The following is a 26,638-nucleotide window of genomic DNA, read 5'->3' as shown; positions in this document are numbered from 1 at the left end:
AGATTGTGAAGGCCATGGCAAAACCTGCAGTTTACGCCTCTTGATGTAATCCCCCGTGGATTTCGAGGTGTGTTTAGGATCATTATCCATTTGTAGAAGCAATCCTCTCTTTAACTTCAGCTTTTTCACAGATGACAAAAGTTTTATTGAATCCATTTTTCCTTCTACTCGTGAGAAGTTCCCTGTGCCACTCGCTGCAATACAACCCCAAAGCATGATTGATCCACCCCCATGCTTAACAGTTGGATAGAGCTTCTTTTCAAACGTACCTTTGCTCATTCCGGCCAAAAAGTTCAATTTAACCTCATCGGTCCACAGAACTTGTTTCCAAAATGCATCAGGCTTGTCTATATGTTCATTTGCAAAGTTCAAACACTAATTTTTGTGGTGAGGACTTAGAAGAGGTTTTCTTCTGATGACTCTTCCATGAAGACCATATTTGTACAAGTATCTCTTTATAGTGGAAAAGTGGACCACAACTCCAGTGTCTGCCAGATCTTTCTGGAGGGATTGTGCAGTCAAACATGGGTTTTGAATTATTTTTCTCACAATCCTGCGAGTTGTTCTGTCTGATATTTTTCTTGGTCTTCCAGATCTTGCTTTAACTTCCACTGTTCCCGATGACTGTCATTTCTCAATTACATTCCGAACAGAGGATACTGACATATGAAAACCTTTTTCTATCTTCTTATAGCCTTCTCCAGCTTTGTGAGCGTCAACTATTTTCAGTTTCAGATTTCTAGACAACTGCTTAGAAGAACCCATGGTGCGGATTGTTGGGGCAAGGTCATATGATTCTGGGCATTTAAAACCTTTGAGATTGCCATCACCTGGTCTTCCCAGATGATGATTGAAAACAATTCATGGTCTCAGCTTTGCAAAAGGGGCAATACATGCTATAAATTCTGCAGGGTGCCCAAACTTTTGCAGATGCCATTTTTTTCTGTTATTTTGAAAGTGTAAATGATGGAAATAAAATCTAACTTTTGTTGACATATTATAAGAATGTTTAATCTGTAATTTGATGCCTTTTGGAGATTTTTCCATCTTTCCTTGGCTTCTTTATGCACATTAATACAAATTTTTACCTGGGGTGGCCAAGTTTTTGATCCCCACTGTAGATATGAAATAGATAGATAGATAGATATGAGATAGAGAGACAGATAGATAAATAGCAATTTCCTGCTATATTTCTCGGGGGTCTTTATTTCTTACAGAGCTGTAGTTACAATTGTAGCAATAAATATAACATTTGCACTTGGTATATATATATAGGATGATGTCTGCACGTCCTGCAGTATACAGAGCTGACAGCCTTGTGAGGAAGCAGAAAGTACAGAACCCCCTATGGGAGGGATAATGCGCAGAGAGGTAATTTTACCTGCCCCCTATTAATAATTCACAATGTGAACAGGCACCACAGCTGCTTCCTCCAGGCTGTACAGCACAGACTGCCTGCAGCCACCCGCCGCCAATGTTAACCCCTCATCGACCATCAGCAATTCTTTTGCTTGCTCAGCTAACTTTTATAATTGGTGCAGTGGTCAATGGACATTCTATTCTATACACAACTGTAGGAAAGCATGGAGGGGTGGATAGATGGATGATACCTAGCACTTACTATGTGCTAGGTGAGATGTTGGAAGAAAGAATGGCTGCAGGATCAGACTGTACAGGGTTTGTTTGTAGTCTGTCACCTTGGAGACACATAGGTCTGCATAGGAGCTGTATACAGAAAGATTTTTTAAATCAAGTTTAATTACCAAGTTGCTTTATTTTCTATGCAAGATGCAAGAAAAATGGGTTGCAAAGGTGTAAGGGCACGTACACACTATGGACTCTCCACCTGGGAGATTCCATCTGCTGTGGGCACTGACTAAATCAAATAGATAGACATATAGATATTAAAGAAAAAAATATATATATGAGATAGATAATAGATAGATAGATATATAGGAAGTTAGATAGATATGAGATAGATATTAAATAGATAGATAGAAATATATGAAATAGATAACTGGATAAATAAATTAGATAGATAGATAGATAGATATGAGATAGATAGATATGAGATATAGATAGATATGAGATAGATAGATATGAGAGATAGATATGAGAGATAGATATGAGATAGATATGAGATAGATTTGAGATAGATATGAGATAGATATGAGATAGATATGAGATAGATAGATATGAGATAGATAGATATGAGATAGATAGATAGATAGATAGATAGATATGAGATAGATATGAGATAGATAGATATGAGATAGATAGATATGAGATAGATAGATAGATAGATATGAGATAGATAGATATGAGATAGATAGATAGATAGATATGAGATAGATATGAGATAGATAGATATGAGATATAGATAAATAGATAGATAGGGTGTGAACAGTACAGCAGAATCATATTGAAAACAATGGTAGGCTGCTGCACTGGAATTTCTGCTTGGAAATTCCATAGTGTGAAAGCGCCCATATGCTCAGTGTCATATCCAAGGAAATAGTACTGAATGAACAATCTTTCCAGCACTATACAGAACACATGTTGTTTACCATGCTGTATAGAATTACATAATACCTTGCAACACGTATAATTTTTTTTTTTTATCATGTAAGTCAACGGGAAACAAATTCTGCTGTATGACATACAGTACAACCTGTTTTTAACATCCATTTAACATATATGTTTTTTTGTATCATAATAACAATTGAGCGTCAGTGTCATGTAACGGACCTGGGCCCAGCCTCTTTTCTGGTACATTCAGTGGAGAATAGAAGCGCTTGAATAGCGTGAAACAGTCTGTCCCGGCTGTGCTCCCCGCCTCCACCTTGGCACACACCTGATGTCATTGCATGTCACGCTTGAATAAAAGCTAAAGTTGGATGGTGAGTGCTGACCTGTGTTCTATATCTATTTCACTACCATTCAGTGCATTAGGTGAGGTGGGACATGGCTGCGGCCAGCGATTAGCTCGCACAGTATGACGTATGGCCCCAGAATGCAGAAGAAGACCAGGGCCCAGAAGACAAGAGAGTGATATCGGCACACCGGGGGAGCGTTAAAGTTTGGTATTTTAATTTTTGCAGCCTGGCAGAATAGAAAAATTTAGTGGACTACCCATTTAAGGCTGGGTTCACATGTAGTATTTTGGTCAATATTTTAAGCCAAAACAATGAGTGGAATAAGCACAGAAAAAAAACTAAAAGAACAGATTTGCATCTTCTTATGTGTTTTGGACCTTCCCCTTGGTTTTAGCTAAAACGACTGACTATAATGTGAACTCTCAAAACACCAGTCTTAAATTTTCTCTGCTTTTTACTATGACTGCTCCGGTAGGTGTTGTCAGTTTTCGTGCATCTCAGGTTCAGGCTGTGTTCACAGGTTGCCTTTTTAAAAAAAAAAAAATTTTTCATGGTTCATTTTAAAATCTTTAAACTATATAATTTATAGTTCAATCTTGCACAACAGGACAACTGATTGGTGCGACTGGGGTCCCTTGTTCCCTGAGTGAGTAGAGCAGCAGTTGAGCATGCGTGCTGCCACTCCATTCACGCGCTATGGGACTGCTGTAGGTAGCCAAGTACAGCACTATCTTTATCAGTCTTCTAGTGTAGTGGTCTACAAAATGCGACCCTCCAGATGTTGCAAAACTACAAATCTGTTTTTTAACAGTTGGAGGTAAACAATTTTGAGACCACTCTCAGCAGTATGGAGGACATTAAATAGCAGTACAGAATAGTGCCACAGCAGTATGGAGGACATTAAATAGCAGTACAGAATATTGCCGCAGCAGTATGGAGGACATTAAAGAGCAGTACAGAATAGTGCAAGCTGTGAACCCAGCATTAGAGTGAGATCTAATGTCTACTATTCTGCAGCTTCTTCTGCAGCGGTGGTCTCCATCCTGCTCGGACAGCTAACGGCTGAATAGTTTGAGGTCCACAGTTTGAAAATCACTGCTGTAGAAGAAGCAGCAGTATAGACGATATTATAGAGCAGTACAGAATATTGCCAGCATTGGAGTGAGATCTAATACTCATTATAATCATAGAAGTGCTTTTGTATGCCCAGCTATCTCCAGCCACACTCCCTTCACTTCCCTATATACATTTTTATGCTGGAAGTTGTAGTTTTATAACATCTGGAGGGCCGTAGTTTGAAGACCACTGTGTATAGCGAATGAATTGGGTGAAAGCATGCATGTTCAACTGCTGCCTTACTCACTCAGAGAGGAAGGGACCCCATTCTCATGATCAGCGGGGACTCCTCTCGATCAGTTACTTATCACCTATCCTGTGGAGAGGTGATAACTTATAACCTTGGGATAACCCCTTTAAACATCAATACAAGAACAGTGGATTTATTATTGTGAAACTAGGCAGATTCCCCATCAAGCAGCTGGATGACATCCCCCCCATGGGAGCCGTAATGGGCGCTATTAGCTTGTACGAGAGGAGGCAGATATAACTGAATCCATTATTTAACCTATTGACGGACGAGGAAGACTCGAGGACTAATGTTCTATACCAGTGGTCTCCAACCTGCGGACCTCCAGATGTTGCAAAACTACAACTCCCAGCATGCCCGGACAGCCAACGGCTGTCCGGGCATGCTGGGAGTTGTAGTTTTGCAACATCTGGAGGTCCGCAGGTTGGAGACCACTGGTATAGAACTTTTTTTTAAATCATTTTGTGTAGAATCTATACATTTATTACACAAAATGATAAAAATAAAAAAAAATTGGGGAAGAATAAGCTAATTTAGTGAATTTTCTTCCTACATAGGTCTCTGGCCAGGGGCCTGGTATATGGAAAGGATCAGCAATAGAATAAAATACAAACCAAGCCCATAGAGTCCCTGGGGACAGATGCACTGGCCTTCCTGCACTATGACATCATTTCTGATATTAACCCCTTCACTCCCAGAATGCTTCATGAATCATAATGACTGCCCATTGTCTATGTCAATCCCCCTAGCTAGACCATAATGCATCATTGCTTTTAACTGCAAACCAGACGCATATACTGTACAGTAATAGACGGGGAAAGTAACCAGATGTCCCTAAAGAAGGAGAGAGAGAGAGAGCAATCCTCCCCCTAAATAGCAATATATGTGTATACACTAAACCAGTGGTCTTCAACCAGCGGACCTCCAGATGTTGCAAAGCTACAACTCCCAGCATGCCCGGACAGCCGTTGGCTGTCCGGGCATGCTGGGAGTTGTGGTTATGCAACATCTGGAGTTCCGCTGGTTGAAGACCACTGCACTAAACCATACAACCACCACTAGGATAATCCCAGTTAGAAAACGTACTATAAATTCACAGAGAGCTACGGAAATATTGCATTTTCAAAAAATTATTCACATTTCTTACATTAAAAAAGGAAACTCCAGCCAAAAAAAACACTCAAATTAAAGCCTACCTCTCATATCACAGAAAAAAAATAAAATACTTCTATACGTTACTCACTAGGTCATGCAGATGCTTTACATGACTTTTGAATGTGTCTAGCTTCTGTATTTGGCTCACAAATCCTTCTATTCTGCTGCTCACTTATTCTGACATCCACTACTAAGGAAGGGGCGTGTCTAAGGCAAGTACTGAGCTCGCCCTCACTCACAATGCATTCACTACCTCCCTGAGTCTGCTGTGCTGTACTAGGTCTCTTTATCCAATCACTGCAGGCTTCTCTGTATCCCCCTTCTCTCTGTTTTCATGCTGCAGTCTGATAGGACAGGAGTGAGCACAGTTCTGGCCTAACTTACTGGACTTTGTCCCATCCTGTGCTTCATCTGGGTTTTGGCAGGTATGGGGACCCCTAGTGGTCTTTTTGAAAGCCAGGCTTTTTATAAACATGAGATAACATTATTTTATGAAGTATTTTAGAAAGGTTAAAGGGGTACTCTGGTGGAAAACTTTATTTTTTTATCAATGTTTTGGCAGGTATGGGGACCCCTAGTGGTCTTTTTTAAAAGCCATGCTTTTTATAAAAATAAGATAACATTATTTTATGAAGTATATTAGAAAGGTTAAAGGGGTACTCCGGTGGAAAACTTTATTTTTTATTTTTTTATCAACTGGTGCCAGAAAGTTAAACAGATTTGTAAACTACTTCTATTAAAAAAATCTTAATCCTTCCAGTACTTATTAGCTGCTGAATACTACAGAGGAAATTTTTTTCTTTTAGGAACACAGAGCTCTCTGCTGACATCACGAGCACAGTGCTCTCTGCTGACATCTCTGTCCATTTTAGGAACTGTCCAGAGCAGCATATGTTTGCTATGGGGATTTTCTCCTACTCTGGACAGTTCTTAAAATGGACAGAGATGTCAGCAGAGAGCACTGTGGTCATGATGTCAGCAGAGAGCTCTGTGTTCCAAAAAGAAAAGAATTTCCTCTGTAGTATTCAGCAGCTAATAAGTACTGGAAGGATTCAGATTTTTTAATAGAAGTAATTTACAAATCAAAAAGTTTTTGAAGCTGACAGTGCCCATTTAAAGGATACATACACTTAAGAAAACCTTTTATTGCTTCAGTACATCTAAATAAAAGATGAAGCAACTTTGTAAATAGTGCATTTTGAGTATACAGCTCCCATGTCGACTTACCTGTCTCCATGATAACAGACTACAAACCAATGCTTTGTAGTCTGACCCTATGTCTTCTGTCTCTTATGTCCCCTCTGCACCTGTCCATACTGTACCTCTCTGTGCCTTCAATGTTTTTGCAGAATCCGGAATGTGGAAATTTCGCCATGTGAATGGGACAGTGAAATCCCCATTTAACACAATGTGCAGTAAATTTTGCTGAATTTCTAAGCAGAATTTTTCCAGCATCTTACGCTCGAAACTCCTCCATTAAAGTCAAAGCCAAAGAAATAAAGTAAAGTATATAAAAATCTTAATCCTTCCAGTACTTATCAGCTGCTGTATGCTCTACAGGAAGTTGTGTAGTTCTTTCCAGTCTAACCACTGTGCTCTCTGCTGACACCTCATGTCAGGAACAAATCCACATAGCAAACATCTCCTGCTCTTAACAGTTCCTGATACGGACAGAGGTGTCAGCAGAGAGCACTGTGGTTAGACTGTAAAGAACTACACAACTTCCTCAAGAGCATACAGCAGCTGATAAGTACTGGAAGAATTAAAGGGGTACCCTTCCAGTACTTTTTAGCAGCTGTATGCTACAGAGGAAATTCTTTTCTTTTCGAATTTCTTTTTTGTCTTGTCCACAGTGCTCTCTGCTGACACCTGATGCCCGTATCAGGAACTTTCCAGAGCAGGAGAAAATCCCCATAGTATAGTGTTATGTGTGTTATGTATAAAGGACCTTTAAGGACCTTTAAGGACACATGATGATGTGTTCACATGATGTGTTTGTTACCCAGAGAGCACCAGCTAACCAGTTGACCTGCAGCTTGACCTATGGGCTTCTGGCTAGCCCCGCTTTATAAGAGGGGCAGCTATTACAATCTCTCTCTTAGATCCTGAGGAACAGTAAAGACCAGACGTCTCAGGGCCAGTGTCCAGCACATCTGAAGGCCTCAAGACTACCTACAGCCACATTCCAGTAAGTCAAGTCTATGTCTGCTGTCACTACCTACAGTCAAGTCTATTATAGTCAGCGTGGCTGTCCTTAAGTCTATCAAAGTCACTACAAGTCCCAGCAAGCTGCAAGGTCCTTCTGTGTTACTGGCCCCCTCTCTGGTATCCTGGCCTAGCTTTAAAGACTATTTCCATCAGTCTACCTCAGTAAAGCTACAGTTAACCCTAACCTGGTCTTGGACTATTATTACCCTGCCTAACCTAGGGATAGTCGTGCTACCATTCGGGTAGTTACCGGGAAAATCACGCCCTGGCATCACAAACATTTAGGGGTTAATAACACCTGCCCCATACACCTCCCCTTCACACCCGTGGCTCACCACAGGGTCCTAGCCAAAAGGGGCTATTATAGTACCCATGGTCCCACTGTTTACCTATGAGCCCACTATAGTTAGTGTTGAGCGGCATAGGCCATATTCGAATTCGCGAATATTAGCGAATATATGGACGAATATTCGTCATATATTCGTGAATATTCGCATATGCTCGTTTTATTTTCGCATATGCGAAAATTCGCGTATGCGAAAATTACCATATGTGAATATTAGCACATACAAAATTAGCATACGCGAAAATTCGCATATGCGAATTTTCGCACGCCAGTCTCACACAGTAGTATTACAGCCTTCTTTACACCACACAAGCTGGAAGCAGAGAGGGGTGATCACTGTGATGTGTACTGTGAAGAAAAAAAAAAAACGAATATTCGTAATTACGAATATATAGCGCTATATTCGCGAAATTCGCGAATTCGCGAATATGCGATATTCGCGAAATAATATTCGAATTGCGAATATTCGTGAGCAACACTAACTATAGTATCCATGGGTGCCGGCCTTTCTGTCCACTATGTTCATAGAACTCACTCACAAGGAATTTGATTTCTCCCCTGCTGGAACCTGTTCAGGAGAAAGCCTGTGCCATAGGGAACTAAGCACTAGTAGAGTCATTGCTTTGCAACTATAGTTATTTTATATTAAATTCAGATTTAAAGGGGTACTCCAGTGGAAAACAGTTTTTTTTATATCAACTGGTGCAAGAAAGTTAAACAGATTTGTTAATTACTTCTATTTAAAAATCTTAATCCTTCCAGTACTTATCAGCTTCTGTATACTACAGAGAGTTGTATTTCATCCTGGAATTCTTTTCTGTCTGACCACAGTGCTCTCTGCTGACACCTCTGTCCGTATCAGGAACTGTCCAGAGTAGGAGCAAATCCCCATAGCGAACCTCTCCTGCTCTGGACAGTTCCTGATACGGACAGAGGTGTCAGCAGAGAGCACTGTGGTCAGACTGAAAAGAATTATACAACTTCCTGTGTAGCATACAGCAGCTGATAAGGGTTACGATTTTTAAATAGAAGTCATTTACAAATCTGTTTAACTTTCTGGCACCAGTTGATTTTAAAAACTTTGTTTTCCACTGAAGTACCCCTTTAAGTTAGACTACTTATCCAGTACACAGTGTCTAAACTATGAGTCTTGCTTGTGTAGAAGAGCAGTGAAGGAAAAAAGTATTTGACCCCCTGCTGATTTTGTACGTTTGGCCACTGACCAAGAAATGATCAGTCTATTACTTTCATGGTCGGTTTACAGTGAGAGACACAATAACAACAAAAAATCCTGAAAAACGCATTTTATATAAGTTATGAATTGATTTGCCTTTTACTCAGTGAAATAAGTATTTGATCCCCTATCAATCAGAAAGATTTCTGGCTCCCAGGTGTCTTTTATACAGGTAACGAGCAGAGATTAGGAGCACTCTCTATAAGAGAATACTTCTAATCCAGAGGAACGTGCTCTAGAATCACCCAAAGTGCAAGAAAAGTGCAAAATTAGTTAAACATAAACTAAAAACTAAAAAAACATACACAAAGGATGCGGTCTATCGCAAGCCCTTCTCCGACAGGAGAAAGGCCCCTCAACAAACCTTACCCTTCGCCTCCAGACCAAAAGGTACCTGCGAGGTTCCAGGTTCCATGTCCCTTTTCACCGAAGTTACTAAGGGACCACAAATGCTCCCGGCATCCCCCTAGGTGTTATCCAAGGTATCTGCCTGCAGAGCCATAAACGGTCGGTACCCTGCCCATGCAAGAGTACCCGGGGTTTTTGAAAGGAGGTGAGGAACCTGATGGCCACACACACACCTCCCCTAGACCGCCAGGAGGGACACCCAGAAGGACTACCACATCCTAACAATCCTGTGGACACACTACACGCAAAAAAGTGACAGTGTGACAAAAATAAATAAAGTGAATAAATAAGTGAATGTGCACAGGTATACTGCCTGGACATCCGGCCGGATCTATAAAAATTTCTCTGATCCTAGCCAGAAGGCCGGGAATCAAGAGGTGAGTGCCACAAGGTGAAGAGATCATGGTGCCCGTGCTTCAACTCAGTGAGCCTATTCTCCCAGTGAGTTTCGGTACCTCAGGGTCACCACTCCACGAGGCACTAAAAGTACGTCGGCTCTAGACCCTCCCAGCCTCATGGCGAGACCTGGAGGAAATAGGTAACATCGGGGCAGCCGTCGAGCTGATTCCTCAGAACCAGCCCCAGGATGCCCCGTTACACCTGCCCCCTCCATGCAGCACCCATCCCCACCAGCCCAATACCGGCGTTTCGGGACATTGGCATAAACTGATAAGAACAGATACTACACTCGTGTGGTATCCCGGTACCGTATCCTATCCGATACCTTTTATTGTGGGTCCCCATAGCCAGAGTCCCTAAGACGTCGGGGTCCCAATTGTCTAGTTCACCCCTAGTCACCTCTCATCCAGTTGGTAATTGTCCAGTAACCACTAAGGATTTGGATGTATAAGATTGTATAAATGTACATAAATAGTTAATTACCTGCCCATAGCGTAACAGGATCTGCGGGTCGCGTGGTCAGGTGAACTCTATGGTATTTCTGCTTGAGGACCTTTAGAGGTCGCTGTGACGTAGTCAATCCCATCACACTGTGTAACAGTGAATGACAGATGTTCGGACCAATCAGATTAGCCCCTGCCCCCTGCCCATATAAGGGAGCGGCGGCCATGTTCTCGCTCTCTTGTTCCTGTGCAAGCAAGCAAGAAGCATCTGCGCTGCTGCGATCAGTGAGTCTAGGCCTGAACCTTGCGGCGACGGCCGATAACTTCTATATATCAATGTATATCAATCCCCACGCACTCTGCAGGATCACCGGACCTTCTCTATCCCCTAAATCCGGACGGATCTGCAATAACTACCCTAAATTCAGAGACTTTTAATATCATTCTAGGTCCACAACAATTGTCAGTCATTGAGATATATAGAGACTGTTTGCCTGAGACTGTCATTGTTCATTGGATGTACCGCAAGCACTTAAGTAAAGTTTGTTCAAGTTCAAGTACCTTGTGGACCTTCAGTCATTTTATTACATGCGCCTATCGTTTCTGGGAAGGGCGGCGATAGGCCGGAGAATTACCTCAGCATACTAGCCCTCAGCCTGGCGTCACAAAGTATAGGGTTAACATTAACCCCTTATCTACTACAATATCCCAACTACCATACACCCCCCCAAGGCTTACCCCACTTGATCTTAGCCAAAAGGCTGTGAAGCGATAATCCCCAATCCCAGCTTTTTTTTTATTTTATTTTTTTATTGAAAGCCGAGGTACGTGCTCTCAAATCTCAAAAAGTGCAAGTAAAAAGTGTAAGTGTTCACACAAAAAAAGGCACCTGCAAGGTTTCAGGTACGATATCCCCTTTCGCCGAAGCTACTCAAGGACCGAAAAGTGTTCCTGGCGAACAATTAGGCGATAACCAAGTTGCCACCGAGGAACCAGTAAAACCGGTTCAGCATTCCTGCAGAAGCAGGAATGCCACGGGGCATGGTACGGAGGTGAGGAATCTGATGGCCACACACACCTCCCCTAGACCGGCAGGAGGGACACCCAGAAGGGCTACCGCATCCTGACCAAATCCTAGCGACACATAAAAAGAACACAAAAAGTGAGCACATTGACAAAAAACATATAAAATAAATAAGTGGATGTGCACAGTGTGATACTGCCCGGACATCTGGACGGATCTATAAAAATTCCTCTGCAGATCTACAGCCAGAAGGCCGAACGCTAGGAGTGAGTGCTCAGAAGAGTGAGAGAAAAAGTGCATGGTGCGTGCCATCAGTCAAGTGGGGTTGCCAATCCCAAGTGAGTTCCGGCACCCTGGGGGTCACCACTCCCAGGGCACCTTTGCACCTTGGCCTTCAAGGGGTACTCCTTTGAATAGGGGATAAGATGTCTAGGGGCGGAGTACCCCTTTAATGGTTTGTACTTGCCTTACAAGATAATGACCTATAGAAGGCAGTAGAGAGGCAGTTGTCTTCCTTCTGGAGGAGAGCTAATCAGATATACACTATAACAATGAAGAATTATTGTTGTATAGTTTGTACGATTATAACTTCATGCTGTTATCCTTATGTGACTTAGTGTCTTGACACCAGTCATGTTTCGCTAATGCTGCAGGAGGGGTGTATGGGGGCTGCACCCCCTATTGCTCCACCACAGCAGGGATTCTGGATGATTTTGTATGCAGGCACACAAAAATCGGAATGTTAATGAGAAAGAAGCCAACTCTCATTTGCATAATACTCACTCGGGGACCACGCTATTTATGTAAAGCTCCTATCCAGCCAAATAGAGAAAACTGAGTTCTGGTTGGAGATTGGATCCCCAGACCCTGTGATGGAGGGGAACCAATACAAATAAACTATTGGCCCCAGTGAGAAAGGTAGCACAGGCTCTGTGCAACAAGGATCCATATACAGAATTTACATGCCAAAATCAGTCAGCGCAAAATCAGACTGCGTAAACATACACCATCTCCATCACGTTCATTCTTTTGACTTAGTCTGGAATACAGAATTTCCGCAGCAGAAACTCTGCAGTGTGCACGGAACAGTAGAATCCTATTGAAAACAACGGTAGGCTGCTGCAACGGAATTTCCGAGCAGAATTTCTTCACTCAGAAATTTCGTAGTGTGAACAGGCCCTATCCATACCTGCCCTCTAAAGGCCCATTCGCACAGCACCGCTCCACCGCTAAAACTCCGTATTGTGCACTGTGCAGTTTAATCCCACTGTCAAGCTTCACTAGAATCTACTGCAAGCAGAATTCGCCCCAAATTCCGGTTTGAAATTCCACTCAGAAATTCCATAGTGTGAACCCAGCCACACACTACGGAAAATCAGGGCAGATTCCGCTTGCAACAGCTTCCTGCAGAGTCAGCGCTTAAAGTGTACCTGTCGTTAACAAAAACGTTTTATATAATGTAGATAATACTATTCTATGTTCTGTATAATTGTAATTTACATTGGTTAAAAAATGTGTATATTTTAATCAATAAAATATTTTGAAAATAAAAATGTGTATATTTTTGTTCCTACATCTATTGTCTGTGGGTCTCTTTGAAGACACCAAACACAGGAAGTGTGGGTGGACAAGCAGGGCTCTGTCCACTGGAGGACAAGCAGGGCCCTGTCCACTGAGGACAAGCAGGGCCCTGTACACTGAGGACAAGCAGGGCCCTGTACACTGAGGACAAGCAGGGCCCTGTACACTGAGGACAAGCAGGGCCCTGTACACTGAGGACAAGCAGGGCCCTGTACACTGAGGACAAGCAGGGCCCTGTACACTGAGGACAAGCAGGGTTCTGTCCACTGAGGACAAGCAGGGCTCTGTCCACTGAGGACAAGCAGGGCTCTGTCCACTGAGGACAAGCAGGGCTCTGTCCACTGAGGACAAGCAGGGCTCTACACTGAGGACAAGCAGGGCTCTACACTGGAGGACAAGCAGGGCCCTGTACACTGAGGACAAGCAGGGCCCTGTACACTGAGGACAAGCAGGGCCCTGTCCACTGAGGACAAGCAGGGCTCTGTCCACTGAGGACAAGCAGGGCTCTGTCCACTGAGGACAAGCAGGGCTCTGTCCACTGAGGACAAGTAGGGCTCTGTCCACTGAGGACAAGCAGGGCTCTACACTGAGGACAAGCAGGGCTCTACACTGGAGGACAAGCAGGGCCCTGTACACTGAGGACAAGCAGGGCCCTGTACACTGAGGACAAGCAGGGCCCTGTACACTGAGGACAAGCAGGGCCCTGTACACTGAGGACAAGCAGGGCTCTGTACACTGAGGACAAGCAGGGTTCTGTACACTGAGGACAAGCAGGGCTCTGTACACTGATGACAAGCAGGGCTCTGTCCACTGAGGACAAGCAGGGCTCTGTCCACTGAGGACAAGCAGGGCTCTGTCCACTGAGGACAAGCAGGGCTCTGTCCACTGAGGACAAGCAGGGCTCTGTACACTGGAGGACAAGCAGGGCTCTGTACACTGGAGGACAAGCAGGGCTCTGTACACTGGAGGACAAGCAGGGCTCTGTACACTGGAGGACAAGCAGGGCTCTGTACACTGGAGGACAAGCAGGGCTCTGTACACTGAGGACAAGCAGGGCTCTGTACACTGAGGACAAGCAGGGCTCTGTACACTGAGGACAAGCAGGGCTCTGTACACTGAGGACAAGCAGGGCTCTGGACACTGAGGACAAGCAGGGCTCTGGACACTGAGGACAAGCAGGGCTCTGGACACTGAGGACAAGCAGGGCTCTGGACACTGAGGACAAGCAGGGCTCTGGACACTGAGGACAAGCAGGGCTCTGGACACTGAGGACAAGCAGGGCTCTGTACACTGAGGACAAGCAGGGCTCTGTACACTGAGGACAAGCAGGGCTCTGTACACTGAGGACAAGCAGGGCTCTGTACACTGAGAACATGCAGGGCTCTGTACACTGAGGACAAGCAGGGTTCAGTGAACTGAGGCTTTATAACATGCTCCTGTCCTCACTTCCTGTATTTGGTCTCCTCATACAGATGTGGTGTCCCGACACCGTATTTCATACTGTGCCTTGGTAATTAGTCCCCAAAGTTAGAGTCCCTAGGACTGTCGGGGTTCGCTTTCCTCATTTAACCCTTAGTCACTTAATATTTGTAAATATTATCTATCTAAATAAATGTATATGGTATTACTCACAGTTTTAGCGTCGCAGGACCTGCGGGTCATGTGACCGGGTTGCAGAACTCTATGGTTTTTTGCTAAAGGACCTTTGGTGGTTTTGGACATGTGATCACCCACAATCCATTGTAACGGTGAGTGACAGCTGATTGGACCAATCCAAAACGGCCAGCCCCTGCCCATATAAGGGAGCTGCGCCATATTGTCGCTCTCTTGGGTTGCTGACTTTGGACAAGGTAGGACCTCCGCAGCTTACAAGACAAATTACTAGGCCCAAAGCCTTGCAGCTTAGGCCTGTGCTAGTGTCGTATAGTTCTTACAATTCCCCGCTATCTCAGCAAGACCTCTGGACCTAATCTAACCCCTAAATCCCACGGATCTATGCAAATACTATCCTTAAAAAATCTAAAGGGAACTTTCCGGTCCTAGGCATCTGTCAATCACTGCTGTGCTGTTTGTAAAGACTCTGTTATCTGGACTGTTACTGTTACTGCATATACAGAAAATCTTCAGTAAAGATTCCTGCAAGTTTTAAGTTCAGCATCGCTGTGGACAATCCATTTATTATTTTACACTCACCTATCGCTCTTGGGAAGGGTGGCGATAGGCCCAGCATCACTACAGAGTTTTAACCCCTCACCCTGGCGTCACGAGTGACAAGGGTTAACAGCGCCCTTTATTAAATTGAACAGCAACACCCCTACTGCCCTACACCCCCACAAGGCTTTCCACATAGTGCTCCACCACACAGACACACAGGCAATATCTGCAGAGACCGCATTTTTCATCCAAAACTATACACATTTTTAACCAATGTATATTACAAATATACATAAAGTGGTATTATTTACATTACATAAAAAGTTTTTGTACTGGCTGGATGATTGACGCAATATAGCCACGCTCCCTGCCTACTGGTCCCACCCAGCTCCATACACCCTGGCGTGTTCCATGTAAATCACATGTTCCCACTAGCGTTCTTCTTTCTCCTTGTAGCGACATTCCAAGAGGCCACGCCCCCACCCTGTAATGCCATCTTTTCAGCAGACAATAAAGCACTTCCTGTCTGTAGGATCGGACGGTTTCCTCTCGTGTAGAACGCGGTGTGCTGCTCTGACTAGTTGCTCATGGTGTGAGGGTGGCGGTGGGGCTGACCGTGGGGCCCGCCGCCGGTTTTTATGTGAAGAGACGGGCGCGCTGCTTATAGTCCTTTTTCTGAATAAAGTGAATTGCGCACAAAAAAATAAAAAAATGTAAAAAAGTTTTTGTTAATGACAGGTGCACTTTAATGTATGCGTGGACATGATGGGCCGTCCCCTTCACTACAACGCATTTGTGGGACTTCTCTGCCAAAAGATTGAACGTGAATGTGAATTTCCAGTCACAAATAAAAGAGAATAAGCTCAATGTATTTACATATGATGGATTTGAGGGTATGTGGAAACTTTCGGATACCAGACTCATGTCTAGGATCCCAATGTGTTTATTCTCTTGGTGGAATCCGCTCAGAAATGTCCTGGAGACGACAAATTTCCAAGTGGTCCCTTGGAAATTCTATAGTGTGAATGGACCCTAAAAGTAAACTATAGTTGCCAAAAACAGCGTGTAATGTGAGAAGGTTACAGGGGAATCAACATTGACTATACTGGCTTTTTGGTTGTCCAGTTTGCTTATTCTTAGGCAGGTTTACACTACAGAAGGTCTTCCACACAGATTTTCACCTTAAGAATGACCAATATTCTTTTGGTGGTGGAATTTCAGAGGCAGAATAGCATCACAATTTCCAAGCAAAATTTTCCAATAGAAAATTCCATAGTGTGAAGCCCAGTGGGCCCAGAAAGGCCCCCATTCTCTTAAAAAAAGATCAGCTGAGCTTCCCACTAACTGCAAGGGAAAGGTTTATCCAGGATGAAATCTCCCACTGAAATGAATGGGTGACAATATAATACAAGGCCAGGATGAGCCCACCTGACAATAACATCTACTTAAGTATTATAGGTGGGGGTCCCTAGCATATGGACAAAGGTGGAAGATCCTAATACAGCATAAGGACAGGGGTTGGCTTCAGAAGACAACCTTGTCAATACATTGTGCAATATTGGAAAAATATGGCTGCTTTCTTCTTAGAAAAAGCTCCTCACCTGTCCATGGGTTGTGTCTGGTATTGCAGCTCAACTGCATGGAATAGTGTTTCCCAAACAGGGTGCCTTCAGCTGTTGCAAAACAGTTGCAACAGCTGGAGACACTCTGGTTGGGAAACACTGGCACAGGAGCTGAACTGCAATACCATTCACAACCTGTAAACAGATGTGGCACTATTTTCGAAACATGGACCCCTTCAATTTTGGTTTAAGAAGTTTTACCACAAAATTCAGAAAATGTGTACCTGCATAACATTTTTCAAAAACCCTGACACTATTTAATAAATGTGGTGCTCTACACATTACCAGCACACACACAAAAAAAAAGGTGTAGAAAAATGCTTCACTTACACCTACAATGATAAATGCTTCACTTACACCTACAATGATAAATGCCCCCTATTGTACAGTATACATTTTTGGGGCTCCCTGCTGTATAATAATCCTGTATGGACACCATTTTGGCCTCTGTTGGGACAATGGAGGAACGTTGGCTATGTTCTGTGTACTCGTAGGGGGAGATATATCAAAACCTGTTTAGAGGAAGAGTGACGCAGTTGCCCATAGCAACCAATCAGATCGCTTATTTCATTTTTAAAGAGGCCTGTGGAAAAATGAAAGAAGCAATCTGATTGGTTGCTATGGACAATTAGTCAACTTTTCCTCTACACAGGATTTGATAAATCTTCCCCGTGGAGTTTTCAAATCAGTAGATTTCACCTTTTGATATCAAAAAGGAAAAAATGGCGAAATCTCCCATTACAACCAGATACCAGAAGGCAGAGGTGGTTGCCAAGGGCCTCACTCTTCATGTCTGTCTCAACCTGTTTCCATAATGGAAGACCAGTATATCTAAGCATCTGTTATCCTGTATGGGTGCAGAAGGGGTTTAGGGCAATATCACCACATATACTGTACCAAAAGTAACATTGGGGGAGATTTATTAAAACCTGTGCAAAGGAAAAGTTGCCCAATTGCCCATAGCAACCAATCAGATCACTCCTTTCATTTTGCAGAGGTCTTGTTAAAAATGAAAGAAGCGATCTGATTGGTTGCTATGGGCAACTTTTCCTCTGCACAGGTTTGATAAATGTACCCCATTATCTTCTGCCATGTCTCTATGGAAGGAGAGAACTAACATTAAAGGGGTATTCCAGGATTTTTTTTTTTATTTGCCTATACTACAGGGGCTGTAAAGTTAGTGTAGTCCATAATATAGTGTCTGTACCTGTGTTTGACGGTTTCTGCACAATTCTTCTGTGATTTTCACCGCAATATTTATTTTTACCAGCATACAAAATGACTGTTGCCTCAGATTTTTCCCAGCTTGCAATGCGGCCGAGACCTGACTCACTAGTCAGCTGATGACAGGGAGCCTGTCTGCTTCAATGGGTGGAGGGATCCCTTGGTGGAAGAGAGAGATCAATCCGCAACTAATTGAACAGCTGTAGGCACCCTGATTGAAAACCACAGGTCTTTTGAATGGATGCAGCTCATTGATGTTTCAATGGGTGGGGTGGCTGATGTGTGGGAGGGAGGAAAATGGAATTATGGGATTTGTAGGCAAAAAAGAAAAACTCAGACAGGAAATACCAGTTCACAAAAAGCTAACCACAGTGTTATGGCAATCTCACAACATAGCCATTTAGCCCCAAGGCAAGCACAGATCGTTCCTAAGCATGTCCATTACTGTCTGCCAGGTACATACTAAAATCACATTATGGTGGATAACCCCTTTAAATGTAGATGTGATCCTTGACCTATCCTATATCTCATGTGAATAAATCGTCTACGGCCAGCTAAATCTTGCTAATCTTAAACAGAACCGTATTAAGAAAAATAGAAGGATCTTAAAAATGTTCTTAGACTGATCTGATACTTCATGTACAGTATGTAGTATATATGGTATTTATATCCTTATATAAAGACCAGAAGGTTCTGATAAGTCGTGGTCAAAGTGATCCCCATTATGGAAAGTTACACCTTCATTCATCGAATACAAGTGAGTCAATGACGTTCTTCACAAGTAGGGTTGTCACCTGGACGGTATTTTACCGACACAGCGGTATTTTGGCCACCCTGCCGGTATTTTTAATATATAAAAATAACGGCAGGGTGGCCAAAATAACGGCAGGGTGGCCAAAATAACGGCAGGGTGGCCAAAATAATGTGCAATCGCCGGTATTTATCCAACCAATCCTCTAACTCCCAGGAAGGTGGCACCATAACCTATTCCAGCGTTTCCCAACCAGAGCACCTCCAGATGTTGCAAAATTACAACTCCCAGCATGTCCGGACAGCCAACGGCTGTCCGGACATGCTGGGAGTTGTAGTTTTGCAACAGCTGGAGGCACCCCTGGTTGGGAAACACTGACCCATACTATATACTATTATATAGTCCAACATTCTGGGACTTGTAGTTTTCATTTGGGGCAGCTGCTGAGCCACAGGCTGTATCAGGCCATGCTGGGAGTTGTAGTTAGTAACTAACTGTAACTCCCGAATTTAATTTAGAAAAAAAAAGCGAACAAAAAGGCACATCAAAATAAAAATGGTCCTGTTAAAAACTACAGATTGGGGCACAAAAAAATGAGCCCACATACAGGCCCATATAAGGAGAAATAATAAAGTCATAGGGGTCAGAATAGGACAAAATTCCCCCCACATATGTGTATCCTGTGATGTCATTCCCACACGGCGTATATGCAGCGTATTTCACGCTGCACAAAATTTACGGCAGTAGCGGGAAATACGCTGCGTATTCCTTGCTCACTATACACACAGGGCTTTCCGGCAGTGCAGTGAGTTTTGGAGGCGGAGCCGCGCATCACAGTCACGCCGGCACACGGCCCCGCCTCTAAAACTCACTACACACATAGGGCTGCCGCCGGAAAGCCCTGTGTGTATAGTGAGCAAGGAATACGAAATACGCTGCGTATAGGCCATGTGGGAACGCACCCATATAATGTATTATGCAAATTAGCATGGCCGGTATTCTTTTTTTTCCCCCAAGAAAGGTGACAAACCAATTCACAAGTGACGTCCAGACCGCAGAACAGAATGCTAGCTCTTTGGACTAGTGACCAAACACACAGCAAGGACAACGCATGACCCCGGTACCCACCTCCTCCGCCTGTTTTCTGAGGGCCTTCTCCCGCTCATATTGAGTCAGCAACTGTTCATTATCCTCCTTCAGGAGCTCCGACTCCACCTCATGTTCTTGGTTCTCCGTCAAGACGGCGTCAAGGTTCTCCAGGACGTTGACCACCAGTGGCATCAGCTCCTTTACCACCTCCTCGTCGTAGCACTGGATCAAACGTTCAAATTCCCTGTAGATGCTGTTCGCCAGCCCTGACACCCGTTCTGACATAACCGACCCCGAACAGTAGTCATCCTGGTAGACCACCCCATCGTCTATCTGTATCTCCATCATCTTGAAGAGCTGATCTTTACTCCACGGGCAGAAATGGAATTGGGGGGGGGGACTAAAAGTAATCAATGTCTACCTGGTTACTATGACGACCCTTTCCTGGTAGATATCAGATGCATTGACTTTGTCTTGTAAGACAACTTAGATTTAAGTTAGTTGGTTCCCAGCGATGGAGTTATCTTATAGATCCGTCCTGTCGATATAGTGTATTCTGTTCTATATAACGGTGTATTCTAACTTATAGGCATCGAAGCTAAATACCCGGATGCAAGGACATTATTTACATGAATTGTGCTTGCACCCAGGGCTCGGGCCTTCTGTCACCACTGTGTGGGTTCCTATCGGTGCCAATTCAATGCAGCACCGGTCTCCATCTGCAAAAACAAGAATGACTTCAGCGACCAGGCCGCTCGTATCACCCCGGATGGATTTCTCCTAACCTCCTATTAGGTCATCATTTATTTCCTTACTGACCGGCAATAGAAAGCGGGGATCACAAGCACGATGACGGCTTTGCTTCTATAGTTATATTCTGTATATAGTGCAAATATCTCTCTCTCTCTCTATATATATATATATACACATATATATAGACTCTGGATCCTTAGCTTATAAGGACATACATCCTCCTGGAAGCCTTACTATATACATATAAACTATATTGCTATGTTACGTATCAATAAGAGGATCCTCCCTATCCTCTATATAGCTCCTCCATCCTAAAGATGGCCAGACCTCGGCCAAGAAAAATGCACTTCGCCTGCTACTCTATAGGATCTATGCACCTGATTCCTTCCTTCCTCCCTCCCCCACCCTTCAAGGATACCCTGGATGAGAACTGATCTTCCCGGCTAATATGGATTGAACACACCTGCATTAGTCGTGGGGTGATCCTTAATTCTGATGATGCTCCCCTGCTTGGATGTCAGAGGAACCCCTCCATCTCATTATAGAGGTAGTGATGATGATGGTGGTGCTAGCAGACAGAGGCACCTCCCAGCTCTGCTGTAAGTGTGGGAATAGGAGGCAGGCTGCTCGCTCCCCCTCCCTGCCCTGACAATCTGACGTCAGGCTGTCTGCATTATGGGTAAAGAATACAGCTGATTCACTCCCTGCTGCCAACCATCGCCTGCAATGCAAACCAATTGCCTGCTGGACCACAATCGGGGAGGAGGCTGGAGGAGGAGGGGGGGGAAGCGTGCCGCTGGTTTATTAGCTGATCCTATGTCATAGAGCAGTGTTTTCCAACCGGGGTGCCTCCAGCTGTTGCAAAACTACAAATCTCAGCATGCCCGGACAGCCAAAGGCTGTCGGGGCATGCTGGGAGTTGTAGTTTTGCAACAGCTGGAGGCACCCTGGTTTAAAAACACTGCAATAGGGGATCAAGGATTCTCTCTCCTTATCGAAAAACATTGGGCATGCTGGGAGTTGTAGTTTTGCAACAACTATCCGGGCATGCTGGGAGTTGTAGTTTTGCAACAGCTGGAGGCACCCTGGTTGGAAAACACTGCTATAGGGGATGAAGGATTCTCCCTCCTTATCGTAAAATATCGGGCATGCTGGAAGTTGTAGTTTTGCAACGACTGTCTGGGCACGCTGGGAGTTGTAGTTCTGCAACAGCTGGAGGCACCCTGGTTGGGAAACACTGCTATAGGGGATGAAGGACTCTTTCTCCTTATCGAAAAATATCTGGCATGCTGGGAGTTGTAGTTTTGCAACGACTGTCCTGGCATGCTGGGAGTTGTAGTTTTACAACAGCTGGAGGCACCCTGGTTGGAAAACACTGCTATAGGAGATGAAGGATTCTCCCTCCTTATCGAAAAATATCGGGCATGCTGGGAGTTGTAGTTTTGCAACAGCTGGAGGCACCCTGGTTGGAAAACACTGCTATAGGGGATGAAGGATTCTCCCTCCTTATCGAAAAATATCGGGCATGCTGGGAGTTGTAGTTTTGCAACGACTGTCTGGGCACGCTGGGAGTTGTAGTTCTGCAACAGCTAGAGGCACCCTGGTTGGGAAACACTGCTATAGGGGATGAAGGACTCTTTCTCCTTATCGAAAAATATCTGGCATGCTGGGAGTTGTAGTTTTGTAACGACTGTCCGGGCATGCTGGGAGTTGTAGTTTTGCAACAGCTGGAGGCACCGTGGTTGGAAAACACTGCTATAGGGGATGAAGGATTCTTTCTCCTTTTCAAAAAATATCTGGCATGCTGGGAGTTGTAGTTTTGCAACAGCTGGAGGGACCCTGGTTGGGAAACACTGCTATAGGGGATGAAGCACTCTTTGGCCTTATCAAAAAATATCTGGCATGCTGGGAGTTGTAGTTTTGCAATGACTGTCTGGGCACGCTGGAAGTTGTAGTTTTGCAACAGCTGGAGGCACCCTGGTTGGGAAACACTGCTTTAGGGGATGAAGCACTCTTTCTCCTTATCGAAAAATATCTGGCATGCTGGGAGTTGTAGTTTTGCAACGACTGTCCTGGCATGCTGGGAGTTGTAGTTTTGCAACAGCTGTAGGCACCCTGGTTGGAAAACACTGCTATAGGGGATGAAGGATTCTCCCTCCTTATCGAAAAATATCGGGCATGCTGGGAGTTGTAGTTTTGCAACGACTGTCTGGGCACGCTGGGAGTTGTAGTTCTGCAACAGCTGGAGGCACCCTGGTTGGGAAACACTGCTATAGGGGATGAAGGACTCTTTCTCCTTATCGAAAAATATCTGGCATGCTGGGAGTTGTAGTTTTGCAACGACTGTCCGGGCATGCTGGGAGTTGTAGTTTTGCAACAGCTGGAGGCACCCTGGTTGGAAAGCACTGTCAAAGAGTGTGTGCTGAGAAATATCATTACATGCTTTGTGACATAGTATATATAGGCCTCCTTGTGTATATACATCACGGGGGGGGGGGGGGGGGGGGACATGTATCAAAGCTTTTACCCCTGTTTTGTGTTAAAATTTTTGCACAAGCAGTTTTTTTGCGTACATTCAGGTGGAGCATTTCATCCAGATGTGTAGGTTTTGGTGTAACCTTGGAGTGACCTATTTAGTACGCACGAATTTATTAACTGCGTACATTTCATTTACCCGCAGAAATCTTGCACAATGACCATATTTTTAACGCAATATAAGCCATCTTGGATTGCACGTAGCAAGATGCTCTAAATCATCGATTTCATTTTTCAAAGAGTGGACTGAGGAGATTACTATATTTGCCCGCAATTTATGAAACTCATTAGCGTTTCTGCGCATAGTTTAGAATTCGGCAAAAGGGGTAAACTGCTTCTACCACACACAAATAATGATACATGTCCCCCCAAGTGTATTAACCATTAGCAATAGGGACGTCATGTTATCCTGTAGATCCTTACAATGATTGTGCGCCGGCAAAAACTTTATAATAAATGGATTAATGGATTTTATTGACAGTTTAAAATTAATGGGCATTTCTGTATATAAAACGGAATTTTTATTCCGGGACATCTATAGAATTTATACAAAAAAGTCAAAATAATTCCCCATTAGGGCTCATTCACATGAACGGATTTTTGTGCGGATTTTCTGCAGCTGATCTGCTGCTTTTTATTTTCTGCTGCTTATTTTTTCATTGACTAACCAGCAAATAATAAGCAGCAGAAAAAAAAGCTGTAGAAAATAAGCAGCTGAAAATCCGCAGCAAAATCTGCACTAAAATCCGCAGCAAAATCCGCTTGTGTACACGACTGCAGATTTTTCGCAGTTTTGCAGAATTTGAGCAGCATTTGGATGGAATTCCAGGAGAATTTCTGTGCACTTAAAATACAGAATTCTGCTGAAATTCTAATTTAATGGGATTCTGCTGCGGAATTGTGCAAACTTAAAGAAAGGTCTCATAATTTTGCAGAATGCGGATTTCCAGCATTGGAATTTCTGCCACGGAAATTCCGCAGTGTGGGAGCAGAATCCCATTGAACATTATGGGGGATATTTATCATTTTTTACCTGCTGTCAGTTTCTTTTTACCCGTACTTTTGTTTTTACGGACATGCGCCAAATTTATCATTTGGCGCATGTCCTTTAGTAACTTTGGCACATACCATATTCTTCCTTTGGTATGTGTGTTGCGGAATATTGTTAGCAGTGATTTGCGCCAAACATGCTTCAAAAACAGGCATATTAGCGCCAGAATACAATTGGCCCAAATGATAAATCACTGACCACTGCAAAAATCATACACAGGACTGTCAAGATCCTAGCAAGTTTACAAAATGACAGTGGAGAGAATGAAACAAAAAGAAACTGCACCAAGAAAATGCACCAAACATACGCAATAAAAGACACATAAATCCATTGATAAATACCACCCAATGTGCATATAATTTTCGGTAGAATTTCCAGCAGAAATTCTGCCTGTGAACATAGCCTTAGGTTGTGTTTACATGGCGGAATGTCCTTGCGGAATTGCGCCATAATATTCCGCACGGACAGTCCACTGCTGCAGAGTCCCATTGATTTCAGTGGGATTCTGTTGCACTGTGCAACCCGTGAAAATCCCGATTCCAGCGTCCGCAAAAAAGAATAGACTTGTCCGGCCAAATTCCAGGCTGTCCTAGCGCCTGCCGGATTATTCAACTATGCGGAATGTCTGCCCATGTTTTCTGAGCGGACAACCTGGACATTTTACACCATGTGAACATGGCCTTAGGTCAGTATCAGATGAGTATCAGGCCATACTGCATAGACACCAAGAAAAAGATCCCTGAAGGTTCCAGGGCATTAATTCAAAAACAACCTTTAAGGGGTAACCCCCCTTGTGGGAAAAACCCATATTAGAACCCCCCTAAAAATATATTCTTTATTATATTACTGCTTAAAAATTGTGACCCTCCCAAAAAATTAATGTTAAAATTATCAGCGGTATAGAAGTGGTTAATCTGGGAGAATATGTGCCTTCTCCTCTCTGGGGATTGTAGTGACTTTATGCACTCTCTGTTCTTGTGCACTCCTATCTGCGCACTGTATTTGTCAGTACTATATCCCTATTCATGGATACCACTATGCCGCTGGATTAAAACATAGAACTGATAGCTTCCCCGAAGTTTCGCTGACGAATCAGCTTTGTCAAGGGCAGTAGCCTCACAGCAGTAGCCTCACAGCCCTTGACAAAGCTGATTCGTCAGCGAAACGTCGGGGAGCCTATCAGTTCTATGTTTTAATCCAGCGGCATAGTGGTATCCATAAATAGGGATATAGTACTGACAAATACAGTGCGCAGATAGGAGCGCACAAGAACAGAGAGTGCATTTAGTCAGTACAATCCCCAGGGAGGAGGAGGCACATATTCTCCCAGATTAACCACTTCTATACCACTGATAATTTTAACATTATTTTTTTTGGAGGGTCACAATTTTTAAGCAGTAATAAAATAAAGAATATATTTTTAGGGGGGGTTCTAGTAAGGGTTGTCCCCGCTAGGGGGTTAACACTTAAAGGTTGTTCAGGCCATACTGGACACACAGCTAAATATTTGTGGCATGTCCGCCCACAAAACACAGGCAGACATTCCACAAATAGCAGGGACTGCTCGGAAATGCACCGTCTCCATAGACGGAATCCGAATTTCCATGGTGGAAATACCTGCTGTGGAAATTCTGACGTGTGCATGGTGCAGCAGGATCCTATTGAAAGCAATGAGTCTCTGGTGCAACAGAATTTCCGAGCACAATTTTTCCACCGGATCCCACTCTAAAATTCTGCTGTTCAGAAAAAAGGCATGATATGGTTGCGCTTCTGCGTCCGGATTAAAGAACCGAACTGACCCAAACTGAAGGCATTACAGGTCGCTATAGAATTCTATGACAATGATCAGGTGCTTGCATCCATTGCAAAGGACTTGCTACTGTGTCTGTGTTTATATTTAAATGGGCACTGTCACCAACTTTATTTTTTGATATGTTGTAGTACTTATGTACTGCAACATATCTCTAATATACTTTTATTTTTATTTTTTTCATTAAAAAGGTTTAATTTACATTTAAAAACCGTCCACTGAAAAAGGACTGATTTTGGAGTGGCAATCAGTCCTTTTTCAGTTAGGCTGCACTCGCTCCCTGCCTGTCAATCAGACAGGCGGGAGCGAGCGCATTGGCTCCCCGGCCACTCCTCCCGCACATCGCCGCCGCCTCGTTGCCGCCGCTGTGCCTGCACGCCCGCTGCCGGACTCTGCAGTAACTGCAAGTGTAATGAGGGAACGGGGTATGCGGGGCAGGGGGGGAGGAGGGAACGGGCTAGTGCCGTAGCGGGGGGGGGGGGGTAACGGGCTAGGAAAAAAAAAAATAGGATGGTGGGAGCTACCCTTTAATGTATACATTTTGGAAAAGTTGATTAGAAAAAAATTGTTTTCCACTGGAGTACCCCATTAAATGTAATAAAAAAATAA

At 43.8% G+C, this 26,638-nt stretch overlaps 1 protein-coding gene across 15 annotated transcripts in view; it reads right to left on the bottom strand.

The window, feature by feature from the left end:
- MAPK8IP3 (mitogen-activated protein kinase 8 interacting protein 3) overlaps positions 1–21,279 on the bottom strand; it is a 103,920-nt gene extending 82,641 nt beyond the window's left edge. For 7 of the 15 annotated variants that reach the window (XM_056537066.1, XM_056537067.1, XM_056537069.1 and 4 more), the window contains exon 1: positions 19,920–21,277. In XM_056537066.1, the coding sequence (XP_056393041.1) occupies positions 19,920–20,228 (309 nt within the window). In that variant the 5' untranslated portion in view covers positions 20,229–21,277. Of the gene's footprint in view, positions 1–19,919 lie in introns of all 15 variants that reach the window. The other 8 variants (XM_056537071.1, XM_056537078.1, XM_056537080.1 and 5 more) reach the window with 3 other exon arrangements.
- Positions 21,280–26,638: the final 5,359 nt, after the last annotated feature.

Source organism: Hyla sarda, chromosome 8 (genome assembly GCF_029499605.1).
Source record: "Hyla sarda isolate aHylSar1 chromosome 8, aHylSar1.hap1, whole genome shotgun sequence".
NCBI classification, from domain to species: Eukaryota; Metazoa; Chordata; class Amphibia; order Anura; family Hylidae; genus Hyla; species Hyla sarda.
This window is presented reverse-complemented; position numbering and strand designations above follow the sequence as displayed.